The 20444-nt window shown below is 43.9% G+C and overlaps 1 protein-coding gene across 4 annotated transcripts in view; it reads right to left on the reverse strand.

The window, feature by feature from the left end:
• kat6b (K(lysine) acetyltransferase 6B) overlaps window positions 1–20444 on the reverse strand; it is a 31976-nt gene that overhangs the window by 9427 nt on the left and 2105 nt on the right. For 3 of the 4 annotated variants that reach the window (XM_077550164.1, XM_077550165.1, XM_077550163.1), the window contains exons 2-12: window positions 19199–20042; window positions 10155–10263; window positions 8172–8287; window positions 7215–7296; window positions 6718–6847; window positions 5732–6648; window positions 4191–4312; window positions 2978–3090; window positions 2706–2847; window positions 2418–2579; window positions 1244–1337 (exon numbers count right to left, since the gene is read on the reverse strand). In XM_077550164.1, the coding sequence (XP_077406290.1) occupies window positions 1244–1337; window positions 2418–2579; window positions 2706–2847; window positions 2978–3090; window positions 4191–4312; window positions 5732–6648; window positions 6718–6847; window positions 7215–7296; window positions 8172–8287; window positions 10155–10263; window positions 19199–19819 (2608 nt within the window). In that variant the 5' untranslated portion in view covers window positions 19820–20042. The remainder of the gene's footprint in view (window positions 1–1243; window positions 1338–2417; window positions 2580–2705; window positions 2848–2977; window positions 3091–4190; window positions 4313–5731; window positions 6649–6717; window positions 6848–7214; window positions 7297–8171; window positions 8288–10154; window positions 10264–19198; window positions 20043–20444) is intronic. The other variant, XM_077550166.1, reaches the window with a different exon arrangement.

The raw sequence follows: 20444 nt of genomic DNA on the forward strand, positions 1-20444 counted from the left end.
AAAGTACTCAAATCATCTTTCACCACGGAAAACATTTTTGCAATGTTTTCTTCAATAACTAACTACATAATCGTGCTTCATAAAAACACATCAACGACATATTTTCATAGAAAATAAGGAATTAAACCGTTTTTTTGGCTTTAATTCAGTGGTTGTTGTGCTGCTCCTTCGGGTGTGTGTGTAATGGCCACCTGGGGGCAGTATAATTCGGACGTCGGGAAGTTCAACTTCAACTGTGAGTGGTAATGAACAGCAAAGAAGTGTTGACCAACTGCCAAACTGCTGCTGCTTGTTGTGACGCGACTCGTCTTTCTGCTCGCAAGTCAAAGCAATGACGAAACCCGCCAAGCAACAGTTTGTATTTTGGAAAAGTCATATGTCAGGTCACCACTGTAAGATAGATAACTGCCCACATTATTTGGCAACAGTGAAGTGGCAGACAGGATTTTGAGAAACGGGCAGAAAACTCAAGATCTATTTGGTTGCTCCACACTAGTTGGGTGGGGCAGGCTCTTTCGGGAACCAACAATTTGGACACAAACAATACAAAGTTCATTTTCCATAATATGTCTCCTTTATAAACAAACGACTTGCCACATAACCCTTGGATCTTAAAAACGTCCCTCCGGTATGATCCTATCAAGCAGAAAATCTGTTCATCTAAACAAGTCGGAGCTCCTTCCAATAAAGCCCTGGCGCAGCTGACAATTCAGCTGCGTTCAATCTCCCTTAATCCTGCCGTTTTTGTTACCGCCGCGCTCTCAATATCACAGTGTCTCAATGGCTCCCCAAAGTGAACAGGAAATCAAATGCGCCATTATCCGTCCCGCCTTATCCTCTGTGAATCAATTCTTGAACACAACACAAAAGGAAGGGGGACAGAGACATTTGAATTTGGCACTGACTCCTTGACTGAACGAAAACCTAAAAGAAGCAATTTCCCCAATTGTCGAAATACAAAGTAATAAACACAGATCAAGAATGTCAGCACACTTTCCAGTTTTATAACGTTAATTTCCCATAATATTGTGTGGCCGTTGAAATGTTTGTCAACTGAATGTAGCGTTGCTTCGCTTAATCCTTAAAAGCGCTGTTGATGAACGCTTCTTGATTAGGTCACTTCAAAGCAGATGGCAGCACCTCGCCACCAGCTACACATCCACCACTTAAGCAGCTGAAAAGACCTTTGGTAAAAAAAAAAACAGAACAAAATGGCTGCCAAATGGAGCGTTGAGGAACTTACTGAAATCAATAAGGAAGCGTCCGAATCCTTGCCGTTGGTACTGAGGCATGATCATTATGCAGGAGACGTTGTACTTTTGCTGGCAAAGCTTTTCCTGCGGGGAAGGAGGAAAAAGGGATCAAAGTGGGTGAGAAAGCCGGCGCAATTCACCGCACCTGCCATTGTCCTCGTCTGTGGCACCGCCGCTTCAGTTACACACAGCCAAAAGATTTCCATATAAAGATGAACATACCTTTAAGATATCACTTTTTTTTGTTGTGGAATTGTATAATGCCGAATGTCAGTGAACCTCACTCGAGCTCATTTCAGCTAGCATGAAAGGATTACATTTCTGTGTATGATGTTTTTTTCCTTGGGATTTTTGCACCTTTTTGGGACACTTTCTTAAACAAGGACATTGGTAGGACTCCAAATACTTTTGTCGGGAATTGCTTCGGTTTACGCTGTTACTTATTTTTGATAGTTTTCTACGAGGGCTGGACAGTGTGGCCTTAAAATGAAATAAATGCCGAGATTCTCTCACAAAAATAGGATTTCTGATGTTAATCGATATTTCTCTTTTGCGAATAGAAAAACTTATTGGCAGCAAAAAAGAAGCTTTGTTTCACTTTTTGTCATATTTGTTGAAACTGTCAGCATGACCTGACAAGATTAAAATGATCTGTTGGGAAGAACAAAATACAGTACAAAAAAAAAAAGCCCTCTCTGTACCTCAAGCAAAAAAAAAAAAAAAATCATTTTAACTCTTTGACTGCCAAACGTTTTCAGAAAAGGGATGCCGTGGGTGCCAGCCGATTTAAGCATTTTTGACTGATCTTTCAAGGTCCACAGAAAATTATGTGTTTGGACTATGGAAACGCACATACTACCAAATGAAAGATTGGACTCTCATCTTTCATCAGAAAAAAAAAGTTTGTTTCTACCTTATTCCGTTTTTCAGTAATCAACAATAGAAAATGGTTAGTTTCACCTCTGTTTTGGAAAAAAAACGTCTTTTAACGTCTTTGGCACTCCTCCATAGGATTTTACTAAACGTTATTTAAGGTTTTTGGCAGTCAAAGAGTTAAGGCCCTGCCGTACGTACACAGTATATAACACATATAATTGATTAGGATGGGAAAGGTTCCATTTCCCAAATGGCAGTGGAGATTCCAGTCCGCATCTAATTGCTTACCTTGGAGAAGTAGCCCACGAGATGACAGCCTTTGTGGTCGTTCTTTGTGAGGATGTAGAAAAGGAAGGGCTCCACGTCGTAATACAAGGTCTTGTGATCCAGGAAAAGCTTGGCTAACAGGCAGAGGTTTTGGCAGAACAGTTTGCTGACATTTCCATCAACCTAAGCGGGGCAGAAAAAGAGCGAAAGGACACCGGAGAGTCAATTTTTCTCACTCCCGCCGCCGCCGCCCACAAATCTCAAGCAGTGTGCGTTTTATTGCTTCATTGCTGGAAAGGCAACGCTGACCTCGAAGACGGAGAGGCCGTCCTTTCGGTAGATCTCATTGGCCGGCGGGTGGAACCAGCCGCACTTCTTTGTGTGCCTCTGGAGAATGTTTTTGCTTCTCATGTACTTCAGACAGAACTCACACAGATAAAGCTTTTGTAATCTGACAAAAGACGACAACAAGAACACAAGGAGGAACGCTGCGGTTTTGTATTGTATACACACGAGCGCCATCCGAGCAACGCGGTGAAAGTAAAAGAATGAATACGCGGGTTTGGAGATTGCTCAAATACCTTGAATATTCAGGCGGGTACGGCGACGAATACCAGGTTTGTATTTCGTACTTGCCAAATTCAATAACGGCTGGACATCGCGTGGCGTCCGCGTTCATTTGACATCCTGTTCTCTGTAAACAAAAGCAACAGAAAGAAAGTCAAGGACTCTATTCTACTAAACCTTGACTTGAATCATTCTTCCTTGCAATGTCATAAATCCACTAACAAGCCATGATAATGAATAGTAGCTCAATGAAATACATATTAGATCATCGGCATTCAGCACAAAGTGTATTTTATTTCTGAGCATTTCTTTTGTTTCTCTGTATAAAAAGGTGACAAATCTTCACAAGAACACGTCAACTAGCAGACGGAAGCATAATGAATAGCAAATATGAGCACTTTACGACAACTAAGATTAAAGACAGCTTCTCCGTTAGCATTGTGCCAACCACCACAACTCCCAGGAGTCTTTGCTTGAAGAAAAAAAAAAGCATTAGCGCCTCCTGGGAGCTGTTCAGGCTAAACACGTCGCATAAAAATACATTTCAAAATGTCATCAAGCCTCACAAGGTTCATTTTAAATGTTAACCGCATCTTTTGAAATATGAAGTGGCACCTCGATCTGAAAGCGCCTTCACTAGCAAATCTTTTCAAGTTATGGGCCGTCGCTTGGGCGATTTTTTTGCTGTGCGTTGAGAGTAAAAGCGTCTTCGGCGTGAGCTTCACACACGCCAAACGTTAGATTGCCGTAAGAAAGTTCACAACATCTGGCCGCCATCAGTACATGTGGTTACCTCCCTCGACAGTGACAAGTGAACATATGCCATGTTTTGTGTTTGCATTTCAGATTTTTTTTGGGCCAAGTTTGTTTTTTTTAATTATAAAATGAAATATGAGCTTGTGTCGTGAAAAATATTAGATAAGATTATGTTCAGGCTCCGCGCCAGTGAAAATAAAATGTTTAACATTTTAATTAAGTGCTTTGAGGGACAAATGAATTTGTAAGTCAAGGCTCCTTAAAATTTCCTATTAAAAAAAATATACGAGTTGGTGATTGAGCAAAAAATAAAGAACGGGGACTAGGTTACTCACCAGGGGGGAAAAAAGAAAAAAGAAAAAGAAAAAAAGACTGATTAGGTAAAATGCCGGACCCACAAAGATGTGGGCGCTGTATACCAAAAGTAGCGCGTCAGCAACACGGAAGAAGCCCCAAACTACTCGCATTCACCTGCGCTGCGACTTCTCGGACGCTGGTGAACATCTCTACGTCCTCGTCGGTCACGTGCTGTCCGGACATGGCCGCCGAGGTGGCGCGGGCTCCCTGCGTCACCCGCAGCTCCCCGTTGTAGCCTATTAGCGACACAATCAACCAATAATGAATCATCTCCTCACTGCATTCTATGCAAATGCGCTTATAAACTGCCGGTACTGCCGCACAGCCCGGGCGTCTCGGGAGGAATGTTGCTAATGTATCATCTTTGCATGTTTATGTGTGAGCGGGGGGGAAAAAGAAATCCCTAATGGAATGAAGTGAAACTAAATCACTCTAATTGCATAACGGCTTTCATGTGCTTAGTCATCCTCCGAGACCCCGTGAATGAAGAAGCAGAGGCAGTGAAGGCGGCGCGGGAATGGACACGGACGCTGATGAGTGATGCTGGAGAGCAGACCGGACCTCGCCGTCTTACGAGAGACATCGTGACTTCAATCCAAACCTCCGTGTCCGGTGGGAGGGATTCGTCATTAACACATTGTATTGCTTCACATCGTGTCCTGCGGGAGACGGCTTTTATCTAAACGGCACTACTGACGGTTTAGAACTAAATAAAAAGGATTATTATGGAGCAAGGCACCGAAGCGACAGTTAGGAAGACATAACGCTCCCTTGAAACTGTATTTGCACTCAAATCCAATCCATTTGAAATACCACTACAGGTACACTTAGGGCTACAGAATTATTATTACAATTTTTTTTTTTAAATAACTCAAGTTGACTTTTCAGGAAAATAGATTTTCCTTTGCAGTTTCAAGTGGGAGAGCTACATTTGTTTTGAATAATATAGTCGTCAAGTTTTCCTAAGACCGAGCAGTGGGAAAAAAAACCCTCAAGTGCTCCTGTTTTGGTTAGCAAAAGAGCTGCAAATGGCAACAATCGTTATAATTTTATGAGAGTTTGTTTCTACGGACCGCAGTAATTGCAGCTATTAACTTTTTTTTTTTTACGCCGAGGCAGGCGTTTATTACCTGGCAACTAATTGGGACACTATTAGATGAACGGTATTCATGAGTGTACGGTTTTTGGGATGCTTTGTTGGTGGATTAGCGTTTGAAAATGAAAGGTTGCCACACTGGCTTATAGTCATCATGTCATCTCCGATGTGGCTGACTCACGGGGTAAATGACTACTGTGAGTGAAGACGAGGGTGCGGATGAGGAAGAGCGCAGATGTGATGATGACGACGGCCCGGACGGACGTGACGATGCGAGGGGTGCGGGTCAAGGGCAGAGCGAGGGGCGACAGAGGGAAGGGGAGTTAGTGGGCCATGCAGCATGGAGGATGGAAGCCACGTCAACTCCGCAGCCAGGTTAAGGAAGTCAAAAATCATTCAAATTTGGCGGGAGTAGATTAGTCGGTTAGCGTGCCGAGGGCCGTCTGAGCTCTCGTCGGGAAGACAAAAAATAATTGCAAGCGTTCAAAAGCAAGTCAAGAAGAAGCTGAACAAAGTGTGGCGGCGCAGGCCTGGGCTGGCGCTGGGGAGCCTTGCTTACCATCGTTACTCTCTGGCTTAACTCTTCCATCTGTCAAGTGTCCCTTCCCTGGCGAGGGGGCTCCCTTCGGGGGGCTCACTTTATACCTCAGCCTGCCTAGCGTCCTGTGCTTTTTAAGGAAAGGATTGCGCTTGAAATGGCTGACCAACTTAAAGGCGTGTCCTCTGGGTCGGCCCGGCCCGGCCGAGGTGGAGCTGAGCCGGTTTTTACTAAACTCGCTCTGTCTGTGGCACTGGGGCGGCGCTTTGGAAACGTGGGGCAAGTCCCGCTTTTGCTGCGTGCGCTTGGGCGGCGCGTAGCACGCTAGCCTCTTTTTGCGCGACTGTCCCTGAGTGGCGTAAATGTGCGAGAGTCCGTCAAACAGTCCCTTGAGCTGGCTGCTATTGCACAGGCTGCCCATGGAGGGAACGCTGGACTGGCTGGAAGAGCTCTGGGGCGAGTTAGCCGACGTGGAGCCGGCGGACACCTGCGAGGGCGGGCTAAATCCCGGCGATGTCGGGGCGGCGGGGAATGCAGACTGGGGGGCTATCTTGTGACTGGCGGCCGCCTCGTCCCTAGAGCCTAAGCGTTTGTTGGCGGGCGACTCGGCGGCTACGGCTCGCGAGCGACGCCCCACGGGGGAAGGGGTGAAGAATTTGGAAAGGCCGTCGATGAGCCCTTTGGTTTTCTTGTTAACGCCGAGCGCAGCTGGGGTGGCGAAGGAGGGCGTGAGGAGGGGAGTGACGGTGGCGGTGGTGGAGGAGGAGGTGAGGGTTGGGATGGTGAATTGGGTGGCGTCTGGAACAGCCAAGCGGCCTCTGGCGTCCTTCACAGATGCGGCATGACGGGATGAGGTACACACGCTAAACTTCGGACCCCTACCGGGTGACCCCCTTCCTCCGAGTGCCACCGTGGAGCCATCACCACTGCTTAGACACCTGCGAGCAGACAGCCGAGTTCAGAAAGCGCTCGCGAAAGATGCTGCCAAGCGACTTGCGCGCACATACATTCGTTGCATGAGCTTATTCCTGGGCCTTCCGATGGGCTTTGCATATCGCCGTTTGATCTCGTCGGCTTTCCGGTGCAGCAGCTTCTTTACGTTCTCCTTGGGCCTGCAGACCTGGCACAGCCACGTTCCTGGAGGGCATCCAAACACACACACAATAACATTCGGGGGGGGGGGCTTCATTAATTCCCAGGACAAACAGTACGTTGTTTTTAGTTTTTTTTTGTACAACATTTCCTTGAGCTGCCGGCATCCGGTCAGCTCACAATGACAATCAATTACTCAGCAGAAAGGCGGAAATCCATACGGGAAACAATGGCTCCGCTCTGCGTGTCCGCTGAAATCGACTTCCAAGTCAGCTATTGTATGAATAGGCCGGCAAAGTGCACAAGTACAGTTTGTGCATTAGTCGGCCCCCAGCACTGTCAAGCTCTCATCGCCTCCCACCGCCCCACAGGGGAAGCCGCAATCATTCGATATTGCCACCTGACGCCTCACCTTTTGGCATTCTGGAAATGGGCGGCTCGCAGCACTCCATGTGGAAGCCCCGGTCACACGAATCGCAGAAGAGCATCTGGTCCTGGAGGAACAGCGGACAGATGTAAGGTGGGCAAGTCAGCAATGCCTTCACCACGATTGGTGGCACACGAGCGATAGTTTAAAGTGGCCACCAGGTGACATTATTACTCTAAAAACACCTCCTGTTTACTTTTGTCATATTGTGGCTCCTTTATTTTTTTACACTTGAGAAGGTAAAAATGTTCTTCTTCTTAATATTTGTGTACAAAAATACTACCATCAAGTGTGAAATTAAGCATCCAGATATTTTTTATTTTTTTGCGAGCTCTCCTGCACTTCCAACTAACCTTCTGCCTAATTAAAATAAACACCCCCAAACGTGTTACTCCGTCAATGACTTCAAATCATTTCAAAACCAAAAAGGGAAGCATTAGCACATTGTAGAATATTATCTAACAATAATATTATCAAGGCTCGAAATAAGCGGGTGCGTGTGTCAAAACTTGTAATTTGCCCCACATGAACTCATTCACTCCCAGTCATTTTCACAGAAGCAATCCCCTTCACTCCGGGCTGTTTTACTGGGATTTGACTGATTTTGCAAGGCCCACACAATATTGTGTTCTATTGCTCCTCAAAGTCAGAAAGCTAGTCCTCAAACGAAGGCATTGATTCATATAACTTCTCCACAAAGAAGAATTTTTTTTCCGAGTCTTTTATACAGATCAAAACAACCTAAAATGCTAATAATGTATGTACGTATGGAAGCCTTTAAAACATGTACCTGCACACTTAATAAAGGTTTTATGATGGAGAAAGTTTGTTTTGACATTGACAAAATGTGTTTTGACATTACAGCAACTTGCAGAGATTGTGTTTGACTTTCTGCAGCAAGGCTGGAATAAACGGCATTTGGTAAAAAGCGCGCGTACTTACTGCATTTTTGCCCTGTATTTGGCAGCAGCTGCAGGTTTTGCATTCGATGCACTGCCACCGTAATCGCTTCACATGGGAGGTCAACTCGGGGGAGAACTTCAGACAGGAGGGATGCCCTAGAGGAGGAATCCAAAAAGGCACACGAGCCCTTTTAATCAATGTTGCCACTTCATGCTGTTGAATTATTAACACAAGCAGCCCTGAAAATGAATGACTAGCATGAATGGCATGCGTGTTTTTTTTCTCTCCCTTCCTCGCTTGCCACAATCGGCGTGTTACGTTAAAGCGGTCTGATCAAAACATCAGAGTGGCTAATTACAGATAATTTGATCCTAATGAGGCAGAAAGAGTAGCGGCGCTCATTTGTAACGGAAGCCGATGTGTGAAAGGCAAAAAGCGCCCCATCATGCTTGTAAAGCAGTTTGTGTACACTTAATGGAAACCACCTCCATGCCAGTTAGTCAAATTTGCGCTGTTAAAATGTCACGCTGGCAACGATCCCTTGCGGCATTTCAAATAATTGCTCCAACACGAGTGTCTCATTGACGGGCAGAGAAACGTAAACGCCACCCATCTGCTGTTAAAAATAAATTGATCTTTGATCCTGGGCTTATGAAAGGAATCAAAATCATTCCATCGAGCCACTTGATTGAAACGACAACCTAACGTTAGACAGACTTCGGAGTGGCAAAAGAGGACGTTTTCCATAGTCCAGGGATGTGATTTGACCAAAGTGAAATTATCTGAAAATTTAGCCGGGGGTCTGGGGGCCGCTGGCACCCAGCTAGGTCCAAAGCCCCCCGGAGCTCATGGGTTTTCCGTGTAGTACTTTCAATGCACTCACATGACAAAGAAATAGACAAAACAACAGCATAAATTTTCAATGTATATTGAACTATCCCATATAAAATGGCAGTTTTAGTCAACTCAAAATCAGTCACATTCAAAAACATTGGACTGCCTTTGCTTTTAAAAACTATCACTGAGAACATCATCATATCTAACTAATGTGATTACTAAGTTAACACATAAATAATGTTGAAGAGTTCAAATTTCATGAACAAATAATTGTATCATGACCAAATAAAAAAGTAACTCATATTAGAACATACCACAAATGCCTTTGTTATAGCAGAAGATGTTATCTGTCGGAGTCATGTGCATACACAATGAACTACTAAAAAAAAAAAAAAAAATATTTTTTTTTGGGGGGGGATAAAAAACCCGGAATTCCGCGAATTAGCGGAAAAATCACATCCCTGATAGTCATGAAGCTGATATTACGTGAGGTAACTTGCTTGGAAGGGAGACAAAACGCTGGCAGTAATTCACATTTCAACAGTGAAGTTGATGAAAAAAAAAAAAAAAAAGTGGTGGAAATTTTGACATGATTAATGAAGGGACTGGCTAATTAATTGACTTTTCTGTTGCTTGCATTAGTGAGACAGACGATGCAATGGATGGCATACTGTAGAGTTAGCAGGCCGGCCATCATGTTTCGCTAAATTGCTCAAAGACAAGCCGGCCACAATTTTGATGGCCACCTGTGAGAAAATGCCTCCCATAAAGCCCATGATGGATGTTTGGGTCCGAGTCTGACCCTTACAAGCGGCTACTACATCTTGCAGTCTTTCTCTGTACAACATCCGTTCGATTGGTCCTCCTCACTCACCGGTTCTGCTGGATTCTTGTGATTCTTATTTTGTAAGTAAATTGAAAAAAAAAAAAACCCTCAACCTCTTGGGGGGCTTTGTGTTGCCATTTTCAGTTCTGCCATAGTGCCCAATGCCCATTATTTACAAACATTACAAAAAGGTCAATAAATCCCTCAAGGTCGCCCGAATGAGTCTCGAGGGGCCTTCCACTCGCGGGGTGAATGATGCGCCTCACGGTGCGCCTTCAAGGCGCTTGTCCGTAATTCTTCACGGCTATCATTGATTTTACAATCCGACGCTTAGCGATACTCGGCATGTGTCGACTTACCGCTGCTCCCGCAGTCGGCGCAAGACAGAAGCTCCTCCGGACGCTTGTCTCGGTTGGACTCTTTTGTGCCGAGGCAGAAACTGCATATTGGGATGGGGTCGACCCGGAGCTGAGAGGAAACACAGACAGACGCACTGTTCAAGGTCGGGTGTGCAAAAAGGGCAGACGTGCGTTTGGTTGGAAATTGGTACAATATCAAGACATAGCGAGATACGCCCCAAAAGTCAACGCTTAATTATTCAAGTAATACTTATAAGCTGACTCCAGGTGCTGTAATGTGCAGCAACTTGCGATAGGCTGATTGTTTTTTTTGTGTGTGCCACGTTTAATAAAAAAAAAGTAAAGCTTTTTTTTTTTTTTTTTTTGCTTTTTCGCCATTTTGTGGCATTTATGCTCAATTGAAGTTTTATAATAAAAGTTCACAGCAGACAAAACTCCTAAATCATCAAGGAATTTGAATATTTCATAAGCATCCAAACTGATTCAAACAAATACATGAATTAGGTAGGCAAAGACCTTCTGAAAAGGGTTAAATGAATCCGTATATTAGTTTGACTTTAGAACTGAACAACTAATATTTGGAGAAGCACAATAAAATCTGCCGATTTGCACACGAATAAAATCCCAAAAAAAAAAAAAAAAACTTTTTGTCCTGATACTGTGTTACCTTGATTTCGTTCCTCCTTGTCTTGTGCTTTTAGAAAAAAATATCTCTCATAAAAAGAAGAATGTAAACATGACCATCCAAGTGAACATTCCAATTATCATAATATGAACCTGAACCATCAACTGGCTCAGCTGATCCAGAGCGCAAGAGTTTACGTCGCAGCAAATTTCATGCCTGGGACGTCGTTTTCTTCTAAAATGACGCGTACGCGCGTGTCCTACGCTGTTATTTTGCCCGACTCATGTGTATTAATGAGGAAAACGTGATTTCATTTCAGATCAACCCTATTGAGTATGTGATTGCCTTTGATTGCCTGTGATTGTTTTTTTTTTTTTAAATCAGATGCTAGATCGTTTCAAAAAGTTAACATAACAATGTGTGGACTTGCTTTGAACTACAGAAGCTTGAAAAAGCCTGGCTGAGCAATTTACTCCATTTCATAAACCACAGAGCCCTAACCTGTACCTGTTGGTCATGACCACGGGATGATGCAAGACCACCACCGTTTATCACACAGGAGCATCTTGTGCACTGTTTTCATGGAGGAAAAAAAGTATATATATATATATAGAGAGAGAGAGAGAGAGAGAGAATTAAGATATTTATTCCATACCAATAATTGAAAACACAAATCAATGAGTTCCATCTGTTAAACACAAGTCAACTAAATGCGAGTATAAATCTAACGTACCTCAGTCAACTTAGTCCCAGGGCTTAATCCAATTCTTCTTACTCAAAACGAAAAGGATTATATGACCAAATGACCACGATGGAGTACGACATGCAGTCGAAATACTGCCGTTCTACAACCGCAAGCCGTTTTCCACACCCACTGTAGGGATGTAACAGGGATTCCCCTGTTTCAAAATGATGAGAAGACCTTTAAAAAAAAAAAAAAAAAAAAAAAAAGTGATCACGTTGGTAAACCCCCTGGAGGGGCATTAAAGCGAGCGCTGCCTTCTCGCCCGGCTTTTGAACAACCGGCAGATATGATCTTTACTTCAGGGCGCGCTGATAGTATCGGATCAAGGTTCCGTCAACGGAGCTTCAAAAAGCCACTGTGGGGGACGCGCAAACAGTTGTTGGTTGCTGTGAAGCACATTCTTGTGACCACCTCCTGACCTACGGATGAATGTTGTTTTCCCCTCCATCCATCAAGAGGTACATGACAGGAGCATTCTTTCAAAGCCCGCTGCGTCCTCTGGGGGTGGGGGTGGGGGGGGGGGGGGTGGGGGTTTGAAAGCAGGCGTACAGTGAGGATGTTGTCCTTGTTGAAGGCTTCCGTGTCAATTAGACGGCAAGTGTGTGTTGGGGGAGGTGTTTACTCCCATGTCAATGATGACTCTATTTTCCAGCCGGCCTGGTCAATATTTGACAGCGGGCTCCCTCCCGCGCTGGAGGCTGACAGGAAATAAAATGGACCCGCTCGCATCTTGCGGATGTCAAAATAGAAGTGAAAGCCCAGCTCGTTTGACATTCACCATTTCCTAAATATTTTTTGTCTACTGTTAATATTTGTGACAAAAACTGAAACTGAAACTCTCAGCGAGTTAAGTTTAGCTTTCGGATGCTGATGATCGCCGCCGATGTGGCCGACGTGGATGCTGGCTAAAGTAAGCCATTTTAAACTAAAAAGTCAAACCTGTTGATGGTTTAGAAGTGAAGACAGCGGCAGCCAGCCAGCCACCCGCAAAGCTACCAATTTCCTTCAAATTTTCATCTGTTAGACGATGACGGGTTGTTTTTCGCGAGTCAATTCCAACATCGTCTGCTGACGTAAACGCGGACAGCAAATGTAGACTTCACGTGCCAGTCCGAGCTCTGCATGCCGGCAAAAAAAATAAAACACCAATAAAAGCAATGGGATTATAAATTGCAAAATTTACAACTTCAAATGATTTGTATTTTTATTAAAAAAGCAAAAATGAAGAAATACGTTTTTTTCATACGTTGTCCTTCAGTCCCAAAAACGTATTTATAAGTTTTTTTAAAAATCTTTTATTATGCTAGATTATACAGAAGGCTTTGATGCAGCTTCTGACCTGAAGAGAGCGCTTAAAGCAATGGTAGACCTAAACGGACAGCAGGTGGCGGCAGAGTATAAGAGATCAGCCAAGGCCATGTTGCAACAAGCTCTTTTGGCCAGTGTTTTCATCAGGTTTGTGAATAATGATAAAAACTTAGCTCTATTCTAATGCTAATTGCTGCAAAACGGAAACATATACAAATATATATTTTTTTCCTGATGAAAGAAGAGACACTAATCTTTCTTTTGCTAGTTTCCATGTTTTTATAGCAATAGAACACAATATTCTGTGGGCCTTGCAAAATCAGTCCAAATCCAGTAAAACAGCCGAGAACAAAGGGGGATTGCGTCAGTGAAAATGGCTGCCAGTGAATGAGTTAAGTTCAAATAAAAACAGGAAATGGATGAAAAATAAAAACATTAGCAACATTTTTTTTTTTTAATAAAGGACAACAATGCAGCTATTGGAAAAAAAAAAAAAGATTCTCACAGCTGCTGAGATTTAAAAATTGCCTCAAAGAAGCTGTCAAAAAGTGCAGACGTGAAAACCAGCACATGTTTCTCTTTTGTTTTCTCTGATTTATTGTTTGGACAGTTGACAATAGTAGAAATGTCAAAACTATGCACAGCATTGTTCAATAGTTGTGCAACTCCACCCACCTGCATTTGGGGAGGGAAGGGGGGGGGTCTGTATCTTAACATTTTGGAGGCCCATTTCTTGTTAAGTGATTCGTTTCAAAAGTGCTAACCAGCCCCTGCCAAGTAACAAGAGGAGTTGAAGAAATTGTGCAGCATAACAACAGAATTCTGCTTCACTCCATTTGGTTGCGGAAACAATCGATAAGACAGAACCTGATGAATGTGCGGTGTTGGAAAGTCAAATTGGGCAGTGTAGTCCAATCCTCACTGAGCCAAGCTATCCATTTAATTGTTTCATTTAGGGATGCACCGATCCATCGGCCGGCCAATTTATCGGCCCGGATTTCCTTAGTTTTGGGGGGGGGGGGGGTATTGGTCGATGCCTTAAATATAAACCCATCTCATCGCCCTTCTCAGAGGTCTGAAAAAGTCAACAAGTCCTCTTCTGCTGAGATGACTAATAGGCTTTTCATTTTTATATTTCAGAGAATGACTTAATTTGCAGTTAAAACAAAACCGTTTGTATTACTTCTTGGATATTGTTCAATGTTATCCAATAAAATAAGATTGGAACTCTGAAAATGGTGCATGCTGCTTGTTATGAAAAAAAATCTGGATTGGCAGGTCAGACTTTTTAAAAGATCGGTGATCGGTCAGAAAATTGCGATCGGTGCAACCTCTAGTTTCATTTTTAATCTGCTTGTACACAATTTGTATCTTTTTTCTTCTTGACGTCATTTTACAATGTCGGGCTTGCAAAAGTCCGTTCGATCAGCACAAAATGTTAAGTACTGTAAAGCACACAATGTCAGTATAAGAGTGGCAGTAAATCAAAGAAAGTGCCCGATGTACAACGGACGACAAATGGCCTGACATTTTGACAGCATATGAAGATGTTTGCTCTTCTTTTTAAAGCTCCCCCCCCCCAAAAAGCATGACATCATCTTCTTGTGAACACAAGGCCCTAAGAAGTGTTCCACTTACATAAGTTATTGCTCCTTCATGTACGAAAAGTGTCACGCAAGGTTCCTGTTGATTTCTTTCTTTGAAATATTACTCATTTGAAGACGATTATTTTCAGTTTTGCTCTTTTGTAGGAATGAGAACATTAAGGGCATGTTTTATCACCTCATGTTGGCTGACAAAACAAAAAGAAAGCTGGAACCCGAGTAGAATAGACGCATCATTAAAGTACACCGTTGATGAAACAGCTACTGCACACACCCAAACAACCGCACACGGCTGATAAAGATCTGTTGATTTAATCAGACAAACATGTTTTTCTTCTTGGCCATTCTTAAGTTGCGTTAGAAATGATCGCCCCCCCCCCCCGGCCCCCACCCTAAAAAATCCAGCGTACCATCCAATGATAATAATAACAACAAGATGTCCGTCATCTTAACTAGCAACAGAAACCACCGACTACAAAGACCTCCATTGATTTGTGCGACAAACACATTCTGTGCCAAGAGCTTGTAACGTCCTCAACAATGCGCCACTTAATCGCTTGCGACAGAAAGTCAAAGCCAACGCAGAAGACAGTCATTTGATTCTAATTAAGTCCTGAAAGTGTAAAAAGAGAAATGGAACAAAAATGACGACGTTCCCACAATCTGTCGACCAGAATGCTAACACTGACAAAAAAACAACGCAATGCGCTTCCTTATCATTGATTCAAGCTTGACGAACCCGACAAAAGCAACTCAATTCATGCGCTCTTTACGATGTTTAAGGTAAAAACATACGACATTTTCCAAATGTTCAAGCTCAATAATATGTTGATATGTATTCGCAATGTGAAGAGTGGCCGCCATCTTTGTGGAGAAATGTGGACTGAGAACTTGAAAGGTCATTTTAACACATTCACTTGCGCTTTTGAACTTTTTGGGAATTTCGGTCTGTGTGAGATTATTGGAGGATATTTTCGACTTCCATTTTCAAACTTGTCAGCCAATCAGCAAAGAGCTTCCAAGTAGGAGCCCAAATCAAATGATCAAATGTTGAGAAACAAGTTGTACGGTTATACTCTCATTTCAAGGTGTTATTATTATTATTATTATTATTATTATTACCAAATTTTCTTCAAGCAACATCACCCAAAAAAAAGCAATTTCCCCCCACACAAAAAAACGAACCCTTTTCCGAAATCGATTTTCAAAATTCTTAGTTCGTTGTACTCTTGTGGTCCTTCCGAAACATTTTCACATTGCTATACTTATGGCTAAGAAGTGTTTGTGAGAAATATGAACTGTATTACGTTGTGACGTTATCCCGATCCAATGGTAACAAACAATCTGTTCGTCATATGACACATTGAGTGCGGCCAATCACAAACTTGGAATCGGGCTTTCTACTGGCTTGATTTGCATATGGCCGGCTTTACAAGCTTTGCCTTGCCGACAAGGCGTGCAAATCGCTCTGCTCTGAATTAGTGTCTGGTATGTTTTTCCTCCGTCTCCCTTGCTGCTGCTGGAAAAAAAAAAAAAAAAAAATCTTTTGCATATGACATAATCCGTCTCAGGATGCAAGCACAACGAATCTTGAGGAGTTTTTCCATCACGGCCAGTCTGCGCACCACCTGTGTTTGGAGCCGCCCTTGGTTGACAACTTGGAGGGAGGTTTCGAAGGCAGGATTAAATGCCGACTAACAGGGCACACAAACGCCCTTAAAAAGGCTCCATATTAGGCCGTGATGGGAGTTTGTGATTGCAGACATGTTTGGATGGATCCAAGATTATTTTGACACTGTATCATCTTCATGTTCCGGAGTGATAACATCTAATCCTGGAACAAGGAGTCATTCCCGGCAACAGCATTTCACATAACACCAAAAGCAGAATCCACGGCGCTGATGATTTTCTCGGGCAGTCTAAATTAAGTACATTACAGGAAATGATGCGGCATGAAAAGAGCAGGCTGTCCTGAGTGAGGGGGCGGGGCTCTATTAGAACGCTGCTGGCTGGTGGAAAGAGAGCTCAAGTGGTTGCATAACACAGTTGGGGGGGGGGGAGAAAAAAAAATCCAATTCCTCGCCTTTGTTCCTGGCACCGTCTCTTCAGACGCTTCCAAACTGTGAGCCAACCGACGCTGCTCTTTTACACCTTTTCCAACTACCTGTTTTTCTGCCCACACACACACAACACAGCCACAGCCGTTGTGGTGTCCGCAAAGTCAGGCTGCAGTTTTAAGTGCAAGGTAAACCTTGACTGGGCCTGGTGATGTGAAGAAAAAAAAAAAAAAAAAAGTTCCAAATGGAAAACAGCTGCAAGACCCATCTCATTTTTTTTTTTTTTAACTAAAAACGTTTTCTTTCTTTCTTCTTCTTTTTTTTTTTTTTTTAGAGGCAGGGGCCCCGACCACAGACACAGTCACAAAGATTTGGCTGCAGCATTGGAGGTGTCGCTTCCTGATTATTCACTGCGAAACTGACGAGGAACGAGGCGACATCTCGAGAAATGCACAAAACCTCGACACTGCCGCTCATCTCAAAAAAGACAAAAAAAACTCAAATGCATTACAATCGCTTCGAAGTTTTTTTTGGGCAGAGATCGAGGACATCTTGTTGTTGGTTAGCAATGGTTTCATGTAAGCTTGCTAGACCTTTGACAACAGTCTCAACAGGTGGTTGACGGTTTACGACATGATTTAGTCCTTATGGGGGTGATAAAGGCTGCAGACATCAAATATTTTTCGACTCAAGTCTGCTACTACTGATTATCCCATCAATGAAATCGGATCTGATTGATATTTCATTATTAAACACATTATGTGCAGGGATTATTTTTTCCACACGTTGAATGACTGGTGAGTGACGTGGGCGTCTGCAAATAATGCTGGCTGTCGGCTTTTTGAGTATGAATGAATTTCTTCAGGAAAGCAATTGAAAGTGCGCCTGCGGCTGCGTCAATCTACACGTGACCATTTACTGGTTCAGTTGTAAAATGCGATTTGGAGGTTTTAATGTTGCACAAAAAAACTAGTTTGATTAATAAGTTGCTTCCATGCTTCGTTGTTATATATGTTTGATTGTGATACATTTCTCATGTAGTAGTGTTTTTATTATTATTATTGATACAAACATTGTTCAGTCATTATTTTAGTTGGTTAAGCGACTACAGTGCGTTCTTTAGATTTGTGTCACCGCAAGCTGGCAGCCAACGAAAAACCAACAGTTGAAACGTTGTCTTCTTAAATTTGTTTGACAATTCTGCGACAGTTCCAAACGCATGCTAGCGACACCTACAGGACGTGATCAGACAGAAGAGTATTTTGCTTCTCCACCGCTTTGTAAAGTATTTGCTTTGATCTTCAGTGTCCGAAAGTGAGTTGTCATTTAAGGCAATGTTCTTTCCTGCCAGACGCGTAAAGGGCGGTTGTGTGACGGGCGCCATCTCGCCGCACGCTGTCTTGTCCGTCCACCCCCGAGGCGCTAAATGCAGGGAAAACAATGCACCCCGCAGGAATTGAGGACAATCCTTGGGGCTGAATTCAATTCCCACACCATGGAAACACACAAAGCGGGAACACGCTCAACTCTACGTTGGTTTCAATTGTCAAAACAATATTGTGTCTTACCGCATCGCATACTCTTTGAGGCACGTTAGTTCTTTGCCCTCCCAAAAATGATCTGTATATATTCAGTGCTACTCACAAGACAGCCGACCACATCCTTTATGGGCCACTTTGGCCGGGCTTATGTAACCTGTGGGAAGCCTGCAGCATCGCGCCTGCGCCACACAAGCGCAACATGACTTCCTGGCTATTGGTGCTCTTCTTCTTATTATTATTATTAAGACCAGCAACAGCCCTCGAGAGACACACAACGAGAGTTGTTCGTCAACATTTTAACAACCGGACCAGCGCCAAAGTCCTACAAGGTCTACTTATGTGATTGCATTCCAGAAAAAGCGCGACTGATCATTTGGGATTCATTATGGGAGAAACAAAATGCTAGCGCAACAAAATTGCTTTTGGCGGCCACTTGTTGCCGGGCAGAATTTGTGGAGCTCAATCTTAACCACGCAAGGGATGAAACCATTCAAATATCATGCCCAGCAGGATACACGAAGAAAGTTAGTACACGTCTATCAATTAGGGGTGTGACAAAATATCACTAAAGATTGCATGAGAGTGTCGCGTTGGCTATTTTGAGCTCGGGTTAGCAGCTGGTTGCTAACTGGCTAACCGTTTGCCAGTTTTAATTAAACGTATATGACATTTTGATACCTTCTATATGGCGATTGCGTATGTACTGTTATGGAACGTCAGCTCTGATCTTCCTTTTTTAAGTGTTAAATGATCCCAAACTTTGGACTCGGTCTGTCTTAAAACTCATTGTGCTGGCTCGCCATCAACTTATTTCGACACAGATTTTGGTGTGTGTGACTTTTAGTTCAACTTCTTTTGCTAATCAAACTATTAATGTTATTTGAGTCATCGTTTCAGCCCTAGTTCATAATTACAGTAATATTTGTATAAAAACAATTAAGTGCGGCGTAAAGGAAACGCGCGACTTATTCTTACGCCGCTGCGCAAGCTAGTTTGTTCATGCGCATTGTTTGGAACCTTGAGACGTCGCATGTCATATTGTTGCCAGGACGGGACCCGTTCCGCATCCATTCCCGCGCCATCGTATGCAAATATTATGGTAGCGTCACGGTTTGAGCCGCGATGCCCAGCGGCTGCGTACCCACAAACGTCACGCAAGTATACCTGTTCTCGCTCATGTGGAAGGAGCGTCGCCGACATCAACAGCAAAGGGGCCACGGGCCACCTGGGCGTCCTGCCGTCCGCAACGCCGTGCCCTCCTCCCAGCTGGTAGCGCGGGCCGTTTTTGAACAGCCTGCCGCTGTTGACCGAGCGCTTGGCCGCCAGCCGCAAGCGCTGGCGGAAGGCCGGGTTGTCGGCCGCCTCGGCGAGGTCGTCCTGGTTCCTCAGGTATCTCTCGATGTTCTTGAGCGAGGAGCCGTGCGCGTCGTCCAGGCCCTCAATGGCCCTGCGCAGGATCTTATTCCAATCCAAGTGGCGGAGCTCGCCGGAACTCCATATAGATTCCTTTGACGGCACGGGCAAGGCGGGAGGCGGGATGGGCCCGACTCTCCCGGCGCTCCCCGGGTCCTTGTACGAGGTGCTCCCCTTGTTGGTAACCTTGAGAATAGAGCCATCGTGAACGCTTAAATCCAACTGCTCCAGGACCGTCTTGCGGTCCAGTCCGTGCGACGTGCCCACCGCGTGGGAAATCCTCTCCTCCGACGGCCGCTGCTTCTGCCTCTTGATTTTCTGTATGGCCTCCAGAATCCACTCCGTGTACAGAGGGTTGGCGAGTTTCACCATGTTTGGACCGGGAGACTCACAAAAACGCCATCCATGCGGAATCCCGCCTGCTGCCAAGCGCTAACTGGTACATCCACATCCTTTGGCGAGGTCAAAACAAGGTACGTTCCACAGTGCCGTCCAAACTGGCTCGTCAAATCCGGCTTGTTAAGACAACAGACATTCGGGAGGAAAAGTTGTCACTGATAAATTCCACAGGCAGGAACTGCACTTGGTGTTGTCCCTAAATGTGGCAGAAAACACATTTGGCGGTTATATGCTATTAGAAATAGCTTATGAACTAGATAATTCAGTCTGGTGTAATAAGTGTAAACAATATATAAAAAGGCAACTGTTTAGTAATGGATTTAATAATGACCCATCGAGAATGATTATACTGTGATTTATTTCCTCATACCGAGTCAAATTACACCCTGGAACAATATCGCTGTTAGTGAGAAACCATCGTAAATCCAGTATGACACTAATTCCAAATCAGACATGGAGGGAACTTTGTAAGAGTTTGGACAGCGGTAGCTAGCTAAGCCAGAAACTTCAACCTCATTGTGACGAAAAACTCTCCTCGGTTAAACATCTGCTTCAAGTGTTCATGGATATGCCAGGGGGAGGGAAAGAAGAAAACTTG

Source organism: Vanacampus margaritifer, chromosome 18 (genome assembly GCF_051991255.1).
Source record: "Vanacampus margaritifer isolate UIUO_Vmar chromosome 18, RoL_Vmar_1.0, whole genome shotgun sequence".
NCBI classification, from domain to species: Eukaryota; Metazoa; Chordata; class Actinopteri; order Syngnathiformes; family Syngnathidae; genus Vanacampus; species Vanacampus margaritifer.